The 23,112-nt window shown below is 42.9% G+C and overlaps 1 protein-coding gene across 2 annotated transcripts in view; it reads left to right on the plus strand.

Annotated features, from left to right (window-relative positions):
- TDRD12 (tudor domain containing 12) overlaps nucleotides 1-23,112 on the plus strand; it is a 124,201-nt gene that overhangs the window by 86,856 nt on the left and 14,233 nt on the right. For both annotated transcript variants that reach the window (XM_038367731.2, XM_043494929.1), the window contains one exon: nucleotides 14,154-14,299. In XM_038367731.2, the coding sequence (XP_038223659.1) occupies nucleotides 14,154-14,299 (146 nt within the window). The remainder of the gene's footprint in view (nucleotides 1-14,153; nucleotides 14,300-23,112) is intronic.

Genomic DNA, 23,112 nt, shown 5'->3' on the forward strand with positions numbered 1-23,112 from the left:
AGTCCAGTACCAGGCAGGTTTAAGTCCACCCCCAAGGATAGGGACTCTAAATGATTGGACATCATAGGCAGAAAGATTTACATCACCTCTTTCTTATAGATGCAAATTGCTAACGGGCAAGTCTTGCTGTCCAAGTACTTTTTTATTAACTGGAAAGCTATGTCAAAATTTGCAGATCAGCTGTCTGAGACCTCATGTGAGGAATTTGAGGGCTTGTAGAAAGGTGCTGTAGCAGGGTCACTAAGGGCTTGTAGCAGGGTGCTGCTGCAAAAGCACCTAATTAGCCCCTGCTCAGCCAGCTCCAATCCAGAGAAATAGATTGGGCCTGGTGTAACAGGCATGATGCCTGGCCTGGGGATTGGCTCCACCTGTGGGCCTGACAAGCCAGCAGTTATAAGGGCTGGGAGCTAGTATGAAGGGGGGCTGCTAGGAGAATGGACAGTCTCCTGGCTGTGGGCTGACTGCTAGCCAAAGAAGGAACTGACCCTGTAAGCCTTGTAAATAGCTCAACACTGGTGGTGGGAGAACTGTGTGTGTAAATAAAGCCATGGGTGCTGCATAACAGGAAGCCTCTCTGAGCTTTATTGTGGCAGTCAGCGGGCCCCTGAAAGAGGGGCGGGCAGAGGACCCTGTTACCGGGCTGCTTGGTGGCTAAGACATCTTCTTAGTCTGTGCTGGACACCTTGGTCAGGGTGATGGCCGCCGCGGTCACCCCTATGATGAGGGCTTCCTGGCTGCAGAATTCAGGTATTGCCCCAATGTCCAGCAGACGAATGGGAATTTGCCCTTTTGGTAGCCAAACATTGTTCTTGGACAAAACTGAGAAGACGCTGCACTCTTCAAGGTCTCCAGGGCTATCCTGCGGTCCTTGGGGGTATGTACACTGGTGGTGCAGAGGTACCACTACACCATCCAGCAGCAGTATCCTCTGCAGCGCATCTTTGGCCAGCTTCCTTCCTCCAAGGCAACAAATCTACCCCAGAAAGAGGGTTAGATACCACAGGAGAACACAGTTGGGCCCGGCGTTTGGCCAGTCCACACATACTCCATCAAATCCTTCCAGGCACCTATTTTGACTCCTTGTTGACCCAGTCATTGCTCCTCTGTCCTCATTTCCCTCCTTTGTCAGGCTGACCTGCTTTCACAATGCTTGGGACTTGATCACCACTGACAGCTGGATCCTAAGTACCATCAAATTGGGTTATGCCATCCAGTTCCTCTCCCCGTATCCCTGCATCCCTCTTCAGGGATCCCTCTCATGAGATACTGCTCCTCTAGGAGGTCCACTTGCAGCTGACTTTGGGAGAGGTGGAGGAATTTCCACCAGGACACCAGGGTCATGGCTTAACTTCCTGGTACCCAAATTCAAGGGAGGGGTAAGACCCATCATCAGTCTTCACAGCCTCACCAATTATATTGGGTACATGAGTTTCTGAATGATCACTCTCTAGACTATCCTTCCCGCATTGTCTCAGTATGACTGGTGTGTGGTTCTGGACTTTCAGGACGTATACTTCCATCTGGAGATTTTACTGAGCCACAGAAAGTTCCGTCAGTTTGTCATGGTGGAATGCCACTTTCAGTACAGTGCTTCCGTTCAGCCTCTCTTTGGCCCCTGGGTTTTTGCCAAATGAATGGTCATTGTTACTATATATCTCAGGAAGAAGGGAATTCATATTTTCCTGTAACTGGACAATTGGTTACCGAGGGACCTATCCAGAGAGGAAGTTCTTGCTCACATCAGGACCACACTGCACTTGCTTGACCGTCTGGTTCTCATCCCTAACATTGTAAAGTCAACCTTTGCTCCCACTCAAAAAATTGAATTCATAGGGTCCTTGTTAGATTCCACAATGTTGAAAGAATTTATGCTGACTGTTTTCAGACAGGTATTTTTCCCTGAAAAATGAGTGGTCCCTGAAGCCCTGCAGAGATAGTCCATGAGATGATTCTGAACCTCAGACAAGTGAACAGCTATTGCAGTAATGTTCTCAGTGCAGAACTGCCATAGCCTGATGGCCTCTAGGCAGATCAGTCTGGAGTGTGCTCCCCTTTGTTGCCAGCTACAGTGAATAGTGTTGGATAGGGAGCCTGGTCTGATTTCTCCTCGAGAGCAGAACTTACAACATTTCCTGTTTTTCAGGCTTCAGGTTAGTTGTTGGGATGCCCCAAGCTATGGAGAAGACCCAGAGGTCTCTTGTTTTCAGGCATCTCTGGGTCCATGAACAGACCCAGCTGATCTCCAGCCATGGCACAGACTGCCATCTTCTGCTGTAATTTGGACTCTCTAATGTTTAAGTCAGCAATGAACCTAATACACTCTTAGGGTGGTTGTTGGGTTTTTTTTTTTTTGTAACTTATATTAGCCAGATTTTTTGGGACTCTGTTTACAGGCAGTCCTGGACAGAGCCGGTATGGCTAGTTTATAAGGTGTACTGTATTAGATGGGAAAGGTATGTGAGGCTATTAATTGTGGAGTCCCAAGCCATGCTTGTAACAATCAGTGAGTAACTAGTAAAGTTTCATAACTGTTTGTTTGTTTTTCTTCTTTTCATGGTGTCCATTTTGCATCTGATGGTGGCATTAGATGGAAGGGGCATTAGATGTGCTGGGCGAATGGTGTCTGTTCCACCCTGAACAGAAGCACACAAAAAATAACTTAATAGATCCATGAGCTGGAAATCCCTCCCTTCCATATATTTAGTTTAATAAAAAAAAAAACATGGCTGCAGAAATTTACCAGGCTCCAGCTCTTGCTGTTGCTCTAGTGCTTACTCAGGTACCGGTTCTGTAGCCAGAAGGAATAGCCCCTTAAGGGATCCAAAGTCCCCCCGGCTCCTCTTCCCAAGATACTGAAGTGAGTCCTCGGCTCTCTGGGGAAAGAAAAGGTCTCCTACCTTCTTCCGAAGTTGAACTGGGGGATTCTTAAAAAGATATTTCATCCCACAAGTAGTCGGACAAAAACATAGAGTAAGACTTATCTAGGGGGCTCAAGGCTTTCAATAAAAAGGGCCACAAGAGACCCTGCCCTTTCCACTTATGCAGGGACTCCTGTAAAGTAGGCACAAAAAGGGAAATAACATACACCCACAAAGGGAAGGAAAAATAAAAGATATAAGAACTTTTATCCTCTGTCTCAAACTTCTCATCTGCTTTCTGATTGAGGCTCTAAGCAGAAAAAGTGTAAAAACACCAGTGGTTTCCCCCCGACTGATCTGCTAATATGTGCAGGGAAATGACATCTACCATACAGCCAGATGAATTATTAGATGACAAATCAAAGGGCAAATCAATATCTGCTGTCCCAAATCCTAGCCTGAGACTGATTCCTCAGCACTCTTCCATTTGTAAATGTAACAGGAATGAATGGAGTACCCTGACAAGGAAAAACATATCAGCAGACACAAGTTTAGCTTTTTTTTTTTTCCAGCTCTTTCACAAAAATACCACAGATTGATGCTATGGTGGCATAATTAGCAAAGGATATAATAATTCCATCAGAAATGAATTTTTTTCCCTAAGACACAACTGAGAGGAAGGTGGAGGGCAACCCTTGTGAGGGATTTTGAGGTCTCTCATTGGCTGCTCAGTGTCCCTGGACACTGCGAGAGCTACAGTATCCTGGCTATTAGATCTTAAGCCCTAGATGACAAGGACCATCCTGAGTCCAAGTCTACTGTTAAGAAAATATTCCTGGCAACAGCTTTCATCACAGATGCCTCAATGGACTCATTGAGATTCTCAGACAGGGCCATGGCACCCAGCAGCCTGGCGCCATATCTGTGTACTCCCCAGGACAGTGAATACCCATGTCAAACAAATCCTGTGATCATCTGAGTTCATAGGCTCTCATTTGAGTGATTGTTCATGTGTACATTCCACTTTAGGCTCAAAGATGGCGTCTTCTGGGTCCCCTTAATTTAAATACTGCCCTTATGTGAGAAACCAATGCCCACAAACAGGCCCAAAAATGCCTATACTGCCTATACATTTCATGAAAATGTGTAATTTGCAAGTTTTTTGTATCCAGAACTTGAAAAGACAGGGAGTTATTCCTTGTGAGTAAAAACCATGAGACCAGCACTGAACCCAGGGTCTTTGGACCCCCAGACATGGCCTCTTGGATCTGAAGAGTGTGAGCACTGACTCGTAGGGCCTCATCTTCAGTCCTGGTACTGAGGCAGACCAAGCCTGACAAGACACTATCATCTGAGAAGACACAGGGTGTGAAGAGTTCCAGAGGTAGATCCTTCTATCAAGGGGGCTTTTGGGAGATTCAAACTGACTCATGAATCCAGGCCTACAATCTCTCCCATTTAGAAATCATTTAACCCTTTTCAGGCATCCATCGTCCTTCATCACCATGGTCCAGTCATTGTGTCCATGAGCCACAGCAGGCTATTCCGTCAACTTTCACATAGTGCCTACCTCCAAGCCCTTTCTTCTTCCCTCTTCAGGGATCCTTCTCACAAGTATCTATTGCAGGGGTGGCCAACCTGTGGCTCTAGAGCCATATGCAGCTCTTTAGAGGTTAATATGCGGCTGCTTGCATAGGTACTGATTTCGGGGCTGGAGCTATAGATGCTGGGGAGTGCTCACTGCTTAACCACTTGCTCTGCCCCAAGTCCTGCCCCCATTCCACCCCTTCCCTAAAGGCTCCTGCCCTTTCCCTGAGCCTGCCATGCCCTCGCTCCTTCCCCCTCCCCCCCCATACCTCCTGCGCACATGAAACAGCTGATTGCGGGCGGGGGGGGATGGCACTGATTGGTGGGGGCTCCCGGGAGGCGCTGGGGTGCGGATGTATTACAGTGGCTCTCTGGCAATGTATATTGGCAAATTCTAGCTCCTTCTCAGGCTCAGGTTAGCCACCCCAGATTTATTATGTCAAGAGATCCTCTTCTGTCTCCTGGTGCTATAAAGGGACGCTCCTCAATATCCAGTCAATGGGTTCTATAGCAAATTCTTCTTTATCCCAATAAAGCCCATGGCTTATCTCCCCCAGGACAGGTTTGAGAACTTGACAGCTCTAACTACACAATTGAAGTCAAATCCAATGATCACAGCATGGACTTGTACTTTGGTACTTGCAATTCTGGTTAATGTCCATATATACCATCCTCAAGCAGCAAGTGCACTACCTCCCTGTGTGCCTGAATTTTTATTTCCATCTCTGTATTGGTGGAAAGACCCTGTGAATGCCTTCTGTCCAAAACTATAGTTTTGGATAGCAAGCTCACATGGGGGATCTCCAGGTGCACGGACAGCGCAAGAAGTGTGAATGCACATCAGCCTCTTAGAGCTCACAGCAGTGTGCAAAACTTTGCATCCTTACTACCTAGCATCAAGGGACTGACAAGCCAAATAATGACTGAGACTACAACCTCCATTTTCTACATCAGCAGAGTAGGGCAGGGTGTTCCCTGGTATACTAAGAAGCAATCAGATGTGGAACTGGTGCATCAGGTGCCAAATTGGCTGTCCACTTACCTGGTCTGCAGACAACTTGAGCAGATACTTCTCCTCAAACCATGAGTGTGAGATCAAGGCCTCCATCCTTCAAGACATCTGTTCCGAATGTGACTCCTCGAATGATCCTGTTTGTAACATAAGAAAATATGAAGTGTAAATGCTCTTCGATAGTTGAGGCAGGAGTGCCCTATCTGATCCCTTTTTAATCTTGTGGACCTGAGGCCTTATGTCTGGTCTGGTCCCGCTTATTCTGAAGTCTGCACTTTTTCACAATTGAAATTTTCTGCTCAGCATCTGATTTTTCTGTCTTTCCTAGAGAAAGACAAGGATTTTAAAGGGCACCTTGGGAGGAGGTTGACGATGCCACTGGCACTGACCCTGGATTCCTGGGGCTATTGATGCCTGTAACTTGGGATCAGAGTTTGGGCACATTGATTGCTCCATCAAGAAGGCAGATGGAACTTTCTGAAGCACTGGGTTTGATTTGAGAAAGATCTGCATATTTTGCAGCTATTTGGAATGTGTCCCTCATCGAAGTAGAATAAACACCTTGTGTGACTGTCATTCAAAAGTATGATGGCCTTGTAGGGGGTGATTCTTAAATCCCAGGCAACTGGTGTTTGAATGTTGAGTGTTTGGTGGCTAAGTTCTTCCCTTGCTAAAGATCCCAAATTCAGAACAATAAAACTTAATGCTATCACTAATTTACAAACTGCTATTTATCTAATAACTATGTACAACAAGAAAATGGATAGGTGTTCTGAGTCTGAGCTGTTCCAGCTTGCATCATGGGTAGTAAGAAGGACCTTGTTGTGATCAGACAGCTCCATCCTTCATACCCTCACCAAAGCTCACAAGGATGCCATCCCAATGGATCCTGCTGACTAGGATGTTTTCTGATGCATAACGACTGGCCACTCAAATACCAGCTGTGGAATGTGTACATGGTTTATACACATCAAACATCAGTTACTATGCCAGTAAGTAACATCTCTTTCTCAGAGTGCTCTACAAGATAAGGTATAACTTGGACAAGCTCATTTTGATAGCTGTTCTGGTTCCCAGACATGCTAAACCTTTCAAATTCCCAGCCCAAGATCTCCCCCCTGCTCCTGGTTTGGCTCTTACAAAGTGACTGTAGGTTCCTGCATCCAGATCTGAAGTCTCTACATATCACTGTTTGGCTGCTGGATGGTTGTCCACTGTAGAACAGTCATGCTTGTCATCTGTCTGTGATAGTCTGGTAAAGAGTAGAACGTCTACAAGGCACTTCCCTTGAAAAATGACAAGGTTTTCATTTTTGTTGCTGACGGAAGTCCTTCATTAGGTACAAATGTCTGATGCTGAAAGTCCTAGAATATCTGTTGGAATTGAAACAGTGACCCCTACCACCAAGCTCAGTCAAAGTGCATTTACCGTCTGTTTCTGCACACTATCTACCAATAAAAAGCCATACTGTTCCACCCAACTGTAGGGTCTCTTGAAGGGTCTGATTTAAGGATCTGATTCCTCCGTGGGACCTTAACTTTTGGACCTTTTGTTCTTGTCTCCTGAGTTTGATGCTTATTCCCTGATACACTTATCAAGTAAAATATCTACCTTGGTTGTGATTACTTCAGCAAGAAGAGTAGGAGAGATTGATGCATTGATGGCTGACCCTTCTTCTTTGAGTAGCGTCCATACACATGCTCCACTGTAGATGTGCTTGCGTCCCTGCTCTGCTGATAGGAGAAACTCGGTTCTAGTGTCCGTTAGGCCCGCACATGCTTTTTGTCTCCTCCTGCTGTGCCAACGTATCTAGTCAGCACACGGGCTAATCCCCCTTGGTTCTTTCTCAACTGACCCGGGCTAGAGATGGAGACATTCACAGTCCATTAGGGCTATTGCTTTCAGTTTTGCATTTCTTTAGTTTAGTTTAGTCTCCTAGTACTTAATATAGATTATACTTTAAAGTTTTTTCCTTTTTCTTATCTTTTCTCCCCCCCAAAATCCTGCTTTTTCCCCGTATTGGAGACTCTTCCCCTAACAGGGTATGTCCGGTTCACCAGGCTTCAAGAGGTGCCTTTCTTGCAAAGAGATGATCCCTGTTGCAGACAAGCACTCCCAATGCATATGCTGCCTCGGAGAAGGCCACATTCAATGAAAGTGTGGTCTCTGCCAGCAACTCAAGCCCAGGTCTTGTAAGGGTATAGAGCTCAAACAGAATTCATCTTCATGGAGGCGGCTCTCTGGACACGCGACCTGAGTCACCTGGCAGATGTGAGTCTTCCCCACAGCCCTCAACATCTAAAGGCTGTGTGTTGAGAAACAAGACACTGACTCCTATCCTAAATCATTGAAAAAGAGAGTGAGAAGTCTTCACAGTGAGCCCTGAGATAGCTGCAAACAATCTCCAGAACATTTGGTATCCTCAGTACCATTGGCACCCAGACAATCCCAGCCCAGTACGGCTCATGGAAATCTACAGTAGCAGGTACCCTTGACAAGCCTGTGAACGCAATGGGCACAGGCACAGAGTCAACAGCACTGAGGGACAAGGGCAGGAGTAAGCAGGCTGCTAAAAAGGCATTGCTGGTAGGCGATTCTCTATAGGTACTTTTGTCAATGCCACATCTGGCACCATAGTGATTGGTATGGGCAAGATCCCCTGGTACTGCCAATGGCACTGAGTTGGTCAGTGGAATTCTGGCACTCAAGGGGCCTCCGTGTATCTGAAGTAGCAGAGTCTCCTCTTCACAGTACTGGGACCTCCGCACAGAGTCTTCTCTGCTGTCCTGCCTGCCCCTCCCATTCTCTAGTGAGGTCTTGGATAGAGAACTGAAGGAGGTGTCAAGTACTTCTCCCAAGCTCCTTATGGTGCCCAATATTAACAGGGCCCCTGAGCATAACCTCAGATGGCCCCACCAGCATCATCTTGGTATAGCCACCCACTACCATGCTCTATGCCACCACCACCCGTGTGGCTATATAGGGACTCTTGGGCCATATATCGCCACCTTGTTTCTCAAGCTTCTAGCCCCACCCAAGAACCTTTGGTGCACCCCTTCAACCGTGCCATTCAGAGCGTCAGAACCTCTTGAAGAAATGTGGAGGAACACGAGGGTCGTGTTGATGAAAAGATGACTGTGAAGATCACATCCTCCTCCTTCCTGGATAAGGCCGTTGTGCTTCCTCCCCCCACCCCCATCATTTCTGGCTGATGACTTTCGCCTCTTCCACGACCTAGTGAAGCGAGTGATATGTACTATCCAGTTACTACTAGAAGAAGTCAAAGACACTCCCACCATCATCTCCTTGACATACTCCATTCATCCTCATCCTCAAAAATCACCCTGCCTATTAATGAAGTCACTCTGGACCCTGCAAAAACCATGTGGCCAACCCCAGTGTTTCAGCATCTACTTGCTTTCAAGTGGGTGAGCAAAAATATGTCCCGGCGAGGGAGATTGAATTCCTCTTCTCCCACTCTCCATCCAGCTCCATCATGGTGGACAGTAATTCCTGTGGCCATCAACACCAGATGAGATCCACTCCCTTCAGTAGGAACTGGAAGAGTTTGGACCTTTTCAGGAGGAAGTGTACTCGGCTAGGCTTCAGTTTCAAATTGCCAATTACCAGCCCTGACGGTGAATATGACTCTGTAAACTATTAAACTGAACAGTTTTATTGAGCAGTTGCCCGAGTTGCACCGCAACTAATTTAGGCCATCACCAACAGGGACAGTTTGTGGCCAAGACAACACTACAGTCTGCCCTCGATACAGCTGACACAGCAGTCAGGTCCATCTCCATGGCTGTGGTGGCTCCATCTGTCGGGCTTCCTGAAGGAGATACAGTAGGCTGTTAAAGACTTTCCCTTTGAAGGTACTAAGCTCTTCTCAGAAGACTGATGCCTTTCTTCACACCCTGGAGGATTTTAGGGCCACTCTCCATTTGCTGGGTATCTACGTGCCAGGACAAAAGAGAACATTTAGTCCACATTCCAGCACAAACCATGCACCTCCCAATACCCAGCTCAGCATTACTACAAGCCACAGAGAAAGAAAAGTAAATTTTCGAGCCCACCATCTAGCCCACAATCTTCTTAGTCCTAACCATCTATGTCCAAGTACCAATTTTGATGTGTTGGTCAAGGCATTGATAGAACACTCCCCCAACTGCTATAGCTGACCACCACTGTCCAGCCATTTTGCCAGCAGCTGGCAGTGTTCTGCAGCACCTGAAAACGCATAATATCGGACCGATGGAGACCATTCGCAATGGGCACTCTATCCATTTTACCTCCCGCCCTCCTCCCCACAACACTCTTCCCTGTCCCTCTTCAGGGACCCTTCTCAAAAGTGTTTACTACGACAAGATGTATATAGTCTCCTCCAGATAGGAGCCGTAGAACCAATACCTCAACATCTATGGGCAAAGGGTTCTACTCTCTCTATTTCCTAATAACCAAGAGGAAATGACGTTGGAGACCCATACTAGACCTCAGAGCTCTGAAAAAATTTGTTAAAGCTCAAAAATTCAAGTTGGTCACTCTAGCAACAATCATTCCAACAGTGGAACAGGGAGACTGGTTTTTGGTCCTTGATCTTCAAGACACCTTCTTATTTCAGTCCTACCAACTCACAGACAATTCCTCAGATTCACTGTAGGACAAGACCGCTACCAGTACAGGGTATTCACCTTCGGGCTGTCATTGGACCCGAGAGTATTTTCCACAGTTCTCTCAGTAGTGGCCACACACTTACTTACACTCCCAAGGGATCATGATTTACCCTTATCTAGATGATTGCCTCCTCAGAACCTGGTCTCTCCAAGAGGCTCACCGAATTACAGAACTGGGACTACAGATCAACGCTCAATGAAACTTCTGGAATTTATAGTCACGGACCTCAACTCCTTACAGGCCAGAGCTCTCCTGCCTCAGCATAGATTCCTCTCTCTGGCCACACTCCTAGAGACCATTCAAAGCAGTCTGCAAATATCAGTCACACACTGCCTCCAACTCTTGGGGCATATGGCAGCAGGCACAAGGGTAATGCGTCAGGCCAGGCTTCCCGTTCAATGTCTCCAAATGTGGTTCAGCTCAGTTTACAGATCAGAGAGGGACAGACTAGACAAACCCCTGTCACCACCCACCAAGATCAAAAACTCCTTAGATTAGTGGAAAGACCCAGCCAACATTTGCAAAGGGATTCTCTTCTCACAACCCCTATTCCATTGTTGCTTCTCACCACCGATGTATTGGGTGGGGTTCGCATCTAAATGACCTCACGATACAGAGGTATCCTTTTACATCAACCTCCTTGAGCTAAGGGCGGTCAAGAATGCCTGTGTGCATTTCCTCCCCCCGATCAAAGGATCACACACAAGAGGTCTAAGAGACAACATAGCCTGTATGTACTACATAAATTGACAAGGGGGAGCCAGGTCACCTTTGTGGGGGATAGGGATTCCAAGTGTCCCTTACCTGAATTTTTGTGTAAATCTCTTGGTGGTGGCAGCAGTACCATCCAAGGACAAGGAAGGGCATTTGTGTCTGGAGAAAGTTTTTTAACCTAAGCTGGTAGACTATAAGCCTAGGGGGTTTTCCATGCGGGTCCCCACATCTGTTCCCCAGAGTTCAGTGTGTGTGTGGGGGGGGGAACCCTGATAGTTCCTATCTCAGAAATTTATAGAGTGGCGACATGGGTGTCTGTCCACACCTTCACAGAACATTATGTGATCACTGGGGATTCTGCCTTTGATGCTCTCTTTGGCTCCACAGTATTGTCATCTGTAACTGATCTGACTCTGAAGTCCCAACCCACCAATAGGGATATTGCTCGGGTGTCATCTATAGTAGAGCACCCATAGGGACACTACTCGAAGAATTTACTCACCTTGTGCAATAATGATGGTTCTTTAAGATGTGCGTCCCTGTGGATGCTCCACAATCCACCTTCCTACCTTCTACTTCAGAGTTTTTGTCATTGACTGCAGTAGAGAAGGAACTGAGGGGTGTTAGCTCGTGTGCACTGACTAGCCTTGTAGCAAGGCACGAGGAGAAACAACCCATGTACGGGCTTAATGGACATTGCTACCGACGTTCTCCGATCAGCAGCGCAAGAATGCAAGCACATCCATAGGGGGATACATCTTAAAGAACCATTGTTACTGCACAAGGTGAGTAACTTCTTATGCAGTCTTCTATCCAGACAATGTGTCTTTAAGAACATATCCAAACTTCTTTCCAAAGGTAGTCGTAGAGTTTCATTTGACCAACAAATCCACCTGCCAGAGTTCTTTCCTAAAACTTCATGTCTCCAAGGTGGAAGCCACTCGGCACAATTGGGATGTTGGAAAGGCCTTGGGCATTCTGTTTGCAGAGAACAAACAAAACCGTTCATGTCTTTACCTAGACTGCTTCCATTGCAGAGAGGCTGGAAGACAAAGCAATATCAATCCAGAGACTATTGAACTGGATTTTTGATTTCATGAGGATTTGCTGTGGAGTGGCCAATCTGAGATCCCACCCCCTCTGAGATCACTCCACCAGGACTCAAGCAGCCTCAGCAGTATTTTTAAGAAACACATATATTTCTGACATAAGCAAAGCAGCCACCTGAGGATCTATTCACATGTTCACAAAACAATGCTATTACTGAAGCCTGCAAGCTGAATGCTGTGTTGTAAGGCTGTGCTGCAGCATGTTCTTCTGAAGACTCTAAGCTTCCACAGCCATTGCATCCTTTCACTCGAAGAATATGAGATGTCACATATCTACAATAACTGGAGGAATTCAAGGTGTTTTGTCCATATACTCACATACCACAACCAGTCCTCCATTTCCTCGACCTCAGGGTCCTTTACTCAGGATTCTGCAGTTGGGACAAAACTGAGAGGCGGTTGGCACGCTCTACCCTTTTATGCCCTTGTCATTAAGCACAAAGATTCTCTGGGTACATCAGCACCATACAGACACTGCTGGCCAAAAGACTCTGAACTGCAGTCCATAGATTCCATACACACCATTAGTGAAATGTGCATGTGGGCAACACCAGTGAAATTCCAGTTGCAGTACAGGTGAGAAACCAGATGTCTCCTGGTTTGGAGACAAATTGGATAAGATACATAGTGCATCCATACCAAATCAGTCCTTCCTATTTCTATAAAGTTCTTTGAGAAGGCACAGGAAGTCTTAACTGGTAGAAATGCTCCTTTTGTCCAGAAATACTAGTCTGTGGAACTATGGCTCAGATAGCAAATCCAGAGGTGTCAGCAAAACCCCTAAGAGCACACCATGGCAGTCTGAGTCTAGGAGACACAATATCCCACTTCTCAAGAGAATGGTCTCTCTTAACCAGGGATAAATAGATGAAAGGAGTAGACACTGGAGCTAAGGGCTCCATCCCATCCCTTCTTAACCCAATCACCCATTTTGAAAAATCTTATCAAACACAAGCTCTCAAAAGATCTCACATCTTTTTGGATATAAAAACAATTCAATTGATTGCCTCAGACTAAAGGTTCTTAAGTGTATACTTTGAACTCGTCTTTGTCCAGAAAGGCAGAGGAGGGATCAGAGCTATCCTGGATTTCAAGTCTTCAGTCCTAACTAACCCAAAAAATTTAGTGTCAACAAATTTGCTTTTCTCTACTAAAGTCTTTTTTCCTGATTATTAATACTTTAATACCAGTTTTAGTATGGGTTCTTGAGGGGACAATGCTGTTAATCTCCTTTAATATTGAGTATTGATAATTTATTTCTGCACATGGTTTTGTTTTTATGCAATGTTTGTTTCATGACAGAATCCTATCTCTTGCTCTGACTTGGATTTTACAAAAGGTAATGTTTGTCACAAAGACTATTTTGTAAACAAAGTAAATTTTATCTGCTTATTTGTTATTCATTGCTCTGATTTTCTCAAAAACTGTAATAGTTTGGAGGGGCACAATTTTCTAGAATCTGAGCGAGTTTGTACCCATCATATTATATTTTCATAGGCTATTTTATGTCGGTATCTGTCAGTTCATTAAAATACAAACATTCTGTGGAATCACAGAATTCTGCCTGCCATAAACCTACTCGGTCACCTGACAGCTTGCCCACCCAGCTCTTAGTCAGCATGTGCTTCCAGGGTCCCAGCTCTTCATTCATTTGCCTGGTGGGTTGATGGTGAGCTCAGTCTGGAAGACTTGGGAGTCCCAAGACCTTAAAACTCTTTGCAAATGAGAGCCTATAATTTAGGGCTCGTGGCAGAAGTGGATGGGAAACTGTAATTCTATTTCATGGAGAATCTCAGAAGTTTTGATTTTCATTCCAAATTGGAACAGAACCAGATTTTGACATCTCAATCTTCTACAAATCAGACTTAACATTCTCCACCTAGCTCTAGTGGCTACCTTTCAAGCCTTTCATATACAAGCTAATTTTAATGATAGCTATCATGGTTATGGTACAGAATACAGTATAGTCACCGCCACCAAAATAAAAGCTCTTTAATTTTCTGTTTGCTTCAGTTTCTGTGGAAAATTTCCCCTAAGTTCAGGAATCCTATGTTGATACTTACAGAATGTCAAAAGTGCATATTAACAAGCTTTTACTATGTTTTCAATATATATCGATCAGATATTAGCAAGATTTTCAAAGATACTTATAATATACTATTAACTGCCACATAATAGTGAAGATTTTCTTATTTTCAGAATGCTCTCTTTTACACCCAAAAGAAGTGTGCTGGAGCAGGATGTGGACAGCCGGCAGAGTGCCAGTCCACATAGCTTATTAATGGGAGAAAATTTCACAGACATTTGCAATAGTTCTCAAATAACTTTGGAAAATCATCAGTGTGGTAAGTATTTCTACCATTTTTTGGTAAATTGTGAAAACTCGAAAAACAAATTTCCATGAAAAGATAAAATATAGGTGAAGGTTGAATCTTTAAATTATGGCATACTGAAAAACGTATGCAATATGTAAACATCTTCATTTTCAGTTTAAACAGCTTTTTACTGAAAAAATCCTGGGTTTTAAAAAAAGTATTTGTGTTTTTCTGATTTTTCACTGTACTTTTGTATCATTCAAATATATAAAAATAACTTGTTTTATTAGGAAAATGCAATACATTTCATGAGATACATGTATTATGGTAATACATTGGCCTGTGTGTGTCTGCAAAGCTGCCTGTTGAAGTAAGGCTATGTATTAGTCTAGAAGATACACACAATAAACAAAGAGGTATGCACACAAGCTCTTAAGTAGGTGCTCATCTGAACGTACTGATGAATCTCATGCCCACATTGTACACATTTCAAGCTGTTAGCAGATAATGGTTTAAAGATCTGACACACTGAAATGGGAAGAAAATGAAAATCTGTGTCAGAATAAATTTCAGAACACAAGGCAATATTCGAAAACTCAAAAAAAGCAAAAACGAGGAAAGGATGAAGTAGAGTGCTGCAAATGGTGTGGCCCAATTATTAAATGTAAAATATTTATAGGCTAATGGTTCTAAGTCTACAACAGTAAACTGTTTATTCAAATGAAAAGTTTTATTTGGAGATTAGAGATGTATTGTTCTTTTAAACTCAGAGGTGGCATTGTGTTTTTGAGTTTTGTTTTAGTTCTGCGGAAAACCACATTTAATTCCATTAATCAAAGCATTAATCTACTGACTACTTTTTCCCCATCCTTCCATCCACCAAAATAAATCCCGATATTTGCCCAGAAAAATTAAGTTTTTTCCCCACCAATCTTCCCTAGTTTTTGTTGTTGTAGTAATAAACCAATAAATTCAGAGGAAAAAAATAAAACCTGAAAACAAAGGTCCCTAGCAATGTGTTAGTATTCTGAACTGCTGCAGTGAAGCAATAGATACAGCAGATATACTTCAGAGTAGCAGCCGTGTTAGTCTGTTTTCACAAAAAGAAAAGGAGTACTTGTGGCATCTTGGAGACTAACGAATTTATTTGAGCATAAGCTTTCGTGAGCTACAGCTCACTTCATCGGATGCATTCAGTGAATTCCACTGAATGCATCCGATGAAATGAACTGTAGCTCACGAAAGCTTATGCTCAAATAAATTTGTTAGTCTCTAAGGTGCCACAAGTACTTTTCTTTTTAGTAGATATACTGTAGATTACTTGGTAATGTACACTAATGTGGGATTCTTCCAATTCTGCTGCACAGCTTCTCTCCTCATTAAATATTAATGTGTAGTACCTCCCAACTGTGGATTTCAAAGGCGTTCCAATGTTACTGGAGGCTCCAGGACAAAGTCCTGCCCTTCAGCTTAGGCCACCAGATTTTGCCTCCTGTGGCAGAACAAGTTGATGGTTCCATTTCTCCTGATCATTTTGGTTTATAACTTTAATTTTTATTTGTTTTTCTTGCAGTAGAGACTTCATTTTGACTTCTAGCTCCTCTTTCCCTTTCCTGAGGAGGAATTACTGGAGTATTGAGGCTCTGATTTTGGCTTCTCTGATACAGCATCTCTTGGGTGTGAGTGGGCTCCTTCTGCCCTTCACTTAGGCAGCAGTGAAGCCCTGCAAGCATTGAGCCACGTCCAAGAGGTGCTATAGGTGGCTTTCCAGGAGCCTCGGAAGGCAAGGTATGCCCTGCAGCCCCAAGTTGTCAATCCTTGCTCTGCTAGGATATGGGCTTAAAAGGCAGAGTTATGCAGCTGTAAGCCACCAACCCTTGCACTGGTACGGCATAGAGTTTTGAATTGGAGAGAGGTATAGGTCCTCAAAACATGCATAAAGCAGCAACTCCATTGTGGGACATTAGATCAGGAGCATGAGCATTCTCACAGAGGGGAGAAACCCTCACAGCCTGCTCAAGGATAAGTCTTGCAAACTCTAGAGAGTCCCAAAAAGGCAGAAGCAAGCATCGCCTTAATAAGGTGTTAGTTCATTTTGTTGTTTAGCAAGTGGTGTAAATGTCACTGTTTAAACCCTGACTTCCTTTGTCTTCCCACCCTGAGGGAAACGTTTGCTTGAACCTTTTCCCCTCCACAGAGGCTCTTTCATAGTGCTCTGTATTGGTGTTACTGACCCTCCCCCATCTGACAGCATGTCTGGGCATGCTAAGAAGCTTGTTACTCCTGTGAGGATCTGCATCAGATTTGTTGATCAATATATGCAGGTTAACATATACATATACATGTAATAATTAGGGCTGTCAATTGCAGTTAACGCATGTGATTAACTCAAAAAAATTTAATTGTGATTACAAAAATTAATCACAATTAAGCACACTTATAACAATAGAATTACCAATTGAAATTTATTGAATATTTTTGGATGTTTTTTCTGCATTTTCATTTATTTCAGTTACAATGCAGAACACAAAATTCACAGTGCTCACTTCATATTATTATTTTTGGTTACAAATATATGCACTATTAAAATGATATATAAAAGAAATAGTACTTTTCAGTTCACTTCATACAAGTACTGAAGTGTAATGTCTTTATTGTGAAAGTGTAACTTACAAATGCAGATTTTTTTTGGTTACGTAACTGCTCTCAAAAACAAAACAGTGCAAATCTTTAGAGCCTACGAGTCCACTCAGTCCTACTTCTTATCCTGCCAATCACTAAGACAAACAAATTTGTTTATATTGACGGGAGCTAATGCTGCCCGCTTCTTATTTACAATGTCACCTGAAAGTGAAAGAGGTGTTCACCTGGCACTTTTGTAGCCAGTGTTCCAAGGTATTTACATGCCAGATATGCTAAACATTCATAAGCCCCTTCATGCTTGGACTACTGTTCCAGAGGACATACTTCCATGCTGCTGATACTTGTTAAAAGAAATGATGTGTCAATTAAATTTGTGACTGTACTCCTTGTGGGGAGAATTGTATGTCCTTGCTCTGTTTTACCCGCATTCTGCATATATTTCATGTTATAGCAGTTTTGGATGATGACCAAGGATATGTTCATTTTAAGAACACTTTCACAGCAAATTTGACAAAATGCAAAGAAGGTACCAATGTGAGATTTCTAAAAATAGCTACAGCACTCCACCCAAGATTTAAGAATCTGAAGTGCCGTCCAAAATCAGAGAGGGATGAGGTGTGGAGCATGTTTTTAGAAGTATTAGAAGAGCAACACTCTGATGCGGAAACTACAGAACCCAAACCACCAAAAAAGAAAATCAGCTTTCTGCTGGTGGCATCTAACATGATGATGAAAATGAACATGCATCAGTCCACACAGCTTTGGATCATTATCAAGCAGAACCCATCATCAGCATGGAAGCATGTCTTCTGGAATGGTGGTTGAACCATGAAGGGACGTATGAGTCTTTAGTGCATCTGGCGCATAAATGTCTTGCAACACCAGCTACAACAGTGCCATGTGAACACCTGTTCTCACTTTCAGGTGACATTATAAACAAGAAGTGGGCAGCATTGTCTCCTGCACATGTAACCAACCTTGTTTGTCTGAGTGATTGGCTGAACAAGAAGTAGGACTGAGTGGACTTGTAGGCTCTAAAGGTTTACATTGTTTTGTTTTTGAATGCAGGTTTTTTTGTACATAATTCTACATTTGTAAGTTCAACTTTCATGATAAAAGATTGCATGACAGTACTTGTATGAAGTGAAATGAAAAATACAATTTTTTTGTTTTTTACAGTGCAAATATTTGTCATCAAAAATAAATATAAAGTGAGCACTGTACACTCTGTATTCTGTGTTGTAATTGAAAATGTAGTAAACATCCAAAAATATTTAAAATAAATGGTATTGTTTAACAGTGTGATGAATTGTGATGAATTTTTTTACTCGCTTGATAGACCTAATAATAATCCTGTTCTCTTATGTAAGTATCTCATAACACCTAGCATTTGATGATGTAAGTTTTGGTTTAGGGAAACACTCAGGATCAAGACATATGAGTGTTCTACCCTGGTATAAACCTAGGAGGCGCCTTCACACTCTCGGTACCTGAAAAGGCATGTGTTCAGAACAAAAACAAGGGGTACATCATGGTACCAGAAAAACAAGATAGAAAGATGATTGTTTAAATCTATTTTCAGATGATGTATACAGTACCTTTGCCTTGTAAGCAGGACGGGCATAAAAAATTGGCTTTATAGGGTATAAATTTGAGAGCACACCTTCTGTATAAGGTGAATGTAACACTGCATGGGACAGCTTCATGGATTCTGGTGTTATATTTAACCTTTTTCCTATATTGTGGTGGTGTTGGCTTATAGCAATAAACCTGGCTGACATTGGTTATTTGGGTTCTTGAATACATTTCATAATGTACCATTGTGGTAAGGCAATTAGCTATACAGTTTATCAACAGTTTGCAAAGTAGTGGGAATTATGCCTGTCTGGGTTTCAGCTGAGAGACTCTCACTTTGCAAGGGAAAGGGGCTCTCTCCCCACTCTCAGTAGATTGGCTCCACACTAAAGCATAAATCAGTGGGAGAGACCAGGGCAGATGCACATGACTCCATTCTCCGCACAGCTGCACCATTGTGGGATTACAGGGAGGTAAGGATGAAATTCCTTTCCATGTTCAGTGACTCCTGGTATATTGAGTAAAGCCCTTATGCTAGATCTCTCCTGAAATGCTTACATGAGTGCTAACCAGCCTGGGTAAGCAGGCAGGTGTCCTTTCAGGCTCCTGGGTCCATATAAGAAGTTATTCTCGCAGTCCTCAGTACCCTTCCTTAGTTCAGGGGGTCTCTAGTCCAGGATGAACAGCATACTAATCTTTCTTTTCTAAACATCTTGGGGGAAGTACTGTATTCACAAACACACCCCCAGAAAAGATTAATAAAAATGTTGTTGTATAAAAACATAAAGGAATGCCATACATTTAGGGAAAGATGTAGTTACACCTTCAGAAAGAGACTTCCTTCTCAAAAATTCCCATAGACCATAAGAATGAGGATACATTGCACAGAAATGTCAGCTCCTCAACTGTTACCATTCAGAGAAAAAGTTTTTCCTGTATTTGATAAGGGAGAACTACTAGGTGGAAGTCATGTTGCTCATTGACTAATGGTATGGTCTCTGCTTGGGCTGAGAAGTCTCAGGTTCTGTTCTGGTCAGCTCCTTGATGAGACTTGTGACAAGAATAATGACACCCAGGAATAGCAATCAGTCATCCTAAACTGATAGCTGAGGCATCCACATTTACAGATGAGGAGCTGTTTGGGGAAACAGAGAAATTATATGCTGAGAATGTAGAGGTTTCAGCCTTCACCATCCAAGCCAGTATAGCAATCCATTGGTCATTATCAACATAGAGTGTTCAAGAAGAGGCTATTCCTGTAGCAGAAGGAAAAATCTGGAGCAGAAACACCGAACAAATTCTCAACCAATAAAATCCTCAGCATAACAATGAGAAAATAAGCATTTGTATAGGAGATTAAAATACAGGAATGTTCATTCTGGTCTACTCTCTGTCCTAACAAATGGCTGTTAACTTGAACTCGGAGTCTTGCTGTGAGTGTTATCTGTGTTTACCTATTCTTGGACAACATCTCAATCAGTGACCTCTCCAGAGAAACAGATCCGTTCATAACTCGCCAGTTACTAGAAAGGATTCATACGCAACAGTTCAAAATCAAGAAAGTTTTGAACCCAATGCAGATAATTATTCTTACAGGGGTCAGAATAGTCTTGACTCTGGCCAGAATTTTACCACTATGGTAAAGATTTGAAAAGCTCTGAAACTTCATTTCACCAGCCATTTCCTGGCAATTGTCATCTGTAGCAAATGATCTCCTGTGGGTAGGAGAGTTAGTGCCAGGTCACCCGTGAATGGATGTCTTAAAAAGCACCTGCAGGAATTCCTTCTGAGGACATGGAACTGCACATCTGATGCAATGCAAAATTAGGTGTCCTTTTTGGATCAAAACGAAGGTCCCTTTGTGGGCATGAAAGTACAAACAAGCTGATGGCCAAACAACGTGTTGACAACCAGTCCAATTTTTTAATCTCTTGAACCTTACATACTCTCTATGGAAACAAGCCTCACAGATGGGGAGCATACTTGGAAGAAAAATCTCAAAGTACACATCCTTTTAATTCACTTCAATAGCTCCATTGATGGAGTGTCTGAATAAAAACATTGGCATTCCCTTATAGGATCTGACCAGTTGCCTGTCAAGTCCAGTACCTTGTCTTTGACAGTGGCCATTATAACTGCATTGGTAGAAATGACATGAAATCACATAGACTTGCCCTGTGAGTGTCATAATTGCCCGCTGTCTCCCATTTAGAGATTGGCTTGTGTTTGAGGCATGAGTGTTATATTTCTTCCAAACCCAGGGAGTAATAGGGTGACCAGATAGAAAGTGTAAAAAATCGGGACGGGGTGGGGAGGTAATAGGCCCTATACAAGAAAAAGCTCTGAATATCAGGATTGTCCAGGACATCTGGTCACCCGAGGGAGTAACCACAGGTGAAAGCTTCCTTGTGGCTATGGAAATGACGAAAGGTATCAGATCCTTCTTTGCTCAGAACAAGACAATTCATATAAAGAATACAGAAAAGCGAGTGTTAAGTCCTCCTCCTGCTCCTCTGCTGGCCCAGAAGACACTTTGGACATGCTTGATAGCCAAGGAACCCACCTTGTACCTGCAGAAAAGATCAGACATCTTCACAGAGGGACTCCTTCATTTAGACTGGGAACACCTACAAATAATGTTCTGGGCCTTGGAGGAAAATTGTAGTTGAGCATGAATTGTCCATTACCTTCTTGTAGGGAGTGTCTAGACAGAACTCAGCCAGTAATTTGCTTTATTGCTATGGTCAAATTTATGTTTCTGATGGAAGGGGGAAAGTATCTCTTTGAGGCAGGACTGCCTCTTTGTGCAGTGCTCAGCAGCATACAGACCTGATCTATAGATGCTATTGTATTACAAGTCTAATAATTATCACAAAGTTCTGATGATCTCAGCTACAGTAGAGTTTCTCCAGTGTGGTTAGTTGGAGTCTTATAATGAACATGGGTACCATAAAGTAGGCAATACGAATTCTTCATTTGAGTATCGTCAGATCTGATGGTTAATCTGTGACTGATTAGACAAGCCTGTGGCTAGCCTATCTATCTGCCTTTACTTCCGGAAGGTTTTGGAATGATCTCCTCTATCTACACAAGAGTTACATTGCTGTTTTCATGAGGAAAAGGTTATTCTTAAAACTCCAGAAACCTTTTTGTTCACGGTAAGATTCTTCTTTCCACAATTCCTGGGAAGTAGTTTTCCCATAATTTTGTTAAAAAGAAAAGGAGTACTTGTGGCACCTTAGAGACTAACAAATTTATTAGAGCATAAGCTTTCGTGAGCTACAGCTCACTTCATCGGATGCATTTGGTGGAAAAAAAAAAAAATAATAATTTTGTTCTAACTCCTGACAGTCCTGTGAAAGGTTGTGACATAAATGGACATTCATAATGCTCTAAATATATCTCTCGAACTTATGAAAAAACACTTGTCAATTATACCCTGTTTATCTCCTTTTTTATTTATTAACAGATCCATTCTTTTATAACAGGAATCTTGTAAAACTAGTTTTACCTCCTAGAGATAACTTAGATATGTATTTCCATGTATACTATAAATTGGCCTGTGGAAGTCTCTGAAGCTATATTGATGAAACGTGTTACAAATCTGTTTCTTCGAGTTTGGTATTGATCACATATTGTGGTTGATGCCTTTCTACTCTGTCTTCCTCTTCTATCTTGTCAGTTGATAAAATCTTTCTCACGTTTAGGTCCAAAATTCTATTTTTGTTAGATTGAGATGCATAACCTGTTTTAGTTGTGCTATCAAAATTCTATCTGATATTAACCTTTTCTCATTTTCTGTCCTAGTTTTCTTATTTTAATATCTTAATTTTGAGTTCAACTGCGTTGTTGAAAGGGTTTCTCCCTTACTTAGTATTCAAAGAAAGGTCTCAAACTATCAGGTTTAGTGGAGGGCAATCTCCCTCTTCCAGGAAACTCCAAAAAATTTCATCAGATTTCTGAGGATGTGTGTACATTTCAAAATGGGGGTATGTTTCTGAGTTTTAGGATACATATTCACAGTAGCTCTCATCAAGCTAGCATTAGGCATAAAATGGAGAAACTGAATTACAATTCACCCAATTTACACTTAATCCAATTTTAATGTTTATACAGTTTCCAGACAGTGTAATTCAAAAGTGGCTGGCTATAGCACTCATACAATATAGCTGAGGGTAATGTACATGCTGGAGGCTGTGAGAGAGCAGACCAGAAGTGGTAGTTCTCACCGCAGAGCAATATAAAAGATACCCCTGGTTGGAGAAGTGATGGGACACAGCTGGTCCAGATTGTACCCTGGGTAAAGTCACCTTGTGGCCACTATCTTGGCTTTTTTCAGCTTGGCGTGCTCTGCACTGTCTTGTGAATTCCTTGTCCGGAAATAATGCTTCCGATTGGTCTCTTTATATGGAATACCCATCAAAGAGTTAAGTGAAGCTTTTTCAGGGAGTTGGGAGGATAGGGAGCAGCAATGTCAGTGGTTGTGTGAGAGTCAACACAGAGCTAAAGATTCAAGCAGCCATTTATCTCAGGTGATGTCACTTCACCCCCCCCCATTTATGTCATTCTATCAGAAATGCCATGCCCTTAGGGCCTCAAAGTTGCTGCAGGCAAGACATTAAAAT

The sequence above is a fragment of the Dermochelys coriacea genome, chromosome 12, assembly GCF_009764565.3.
Source record: "Dermochelys coriacea isolate rDerCor1 chromosome 12, rDerCor1.pri.v4, whole genome shotgun sequence".
In the NCBI taxonomy this organism is placed as follows: Eukaryota; Metazoa; Chordata; order Testudines; family Dermochelyidae; genus Dermochelys; species Dermochelys coriacea.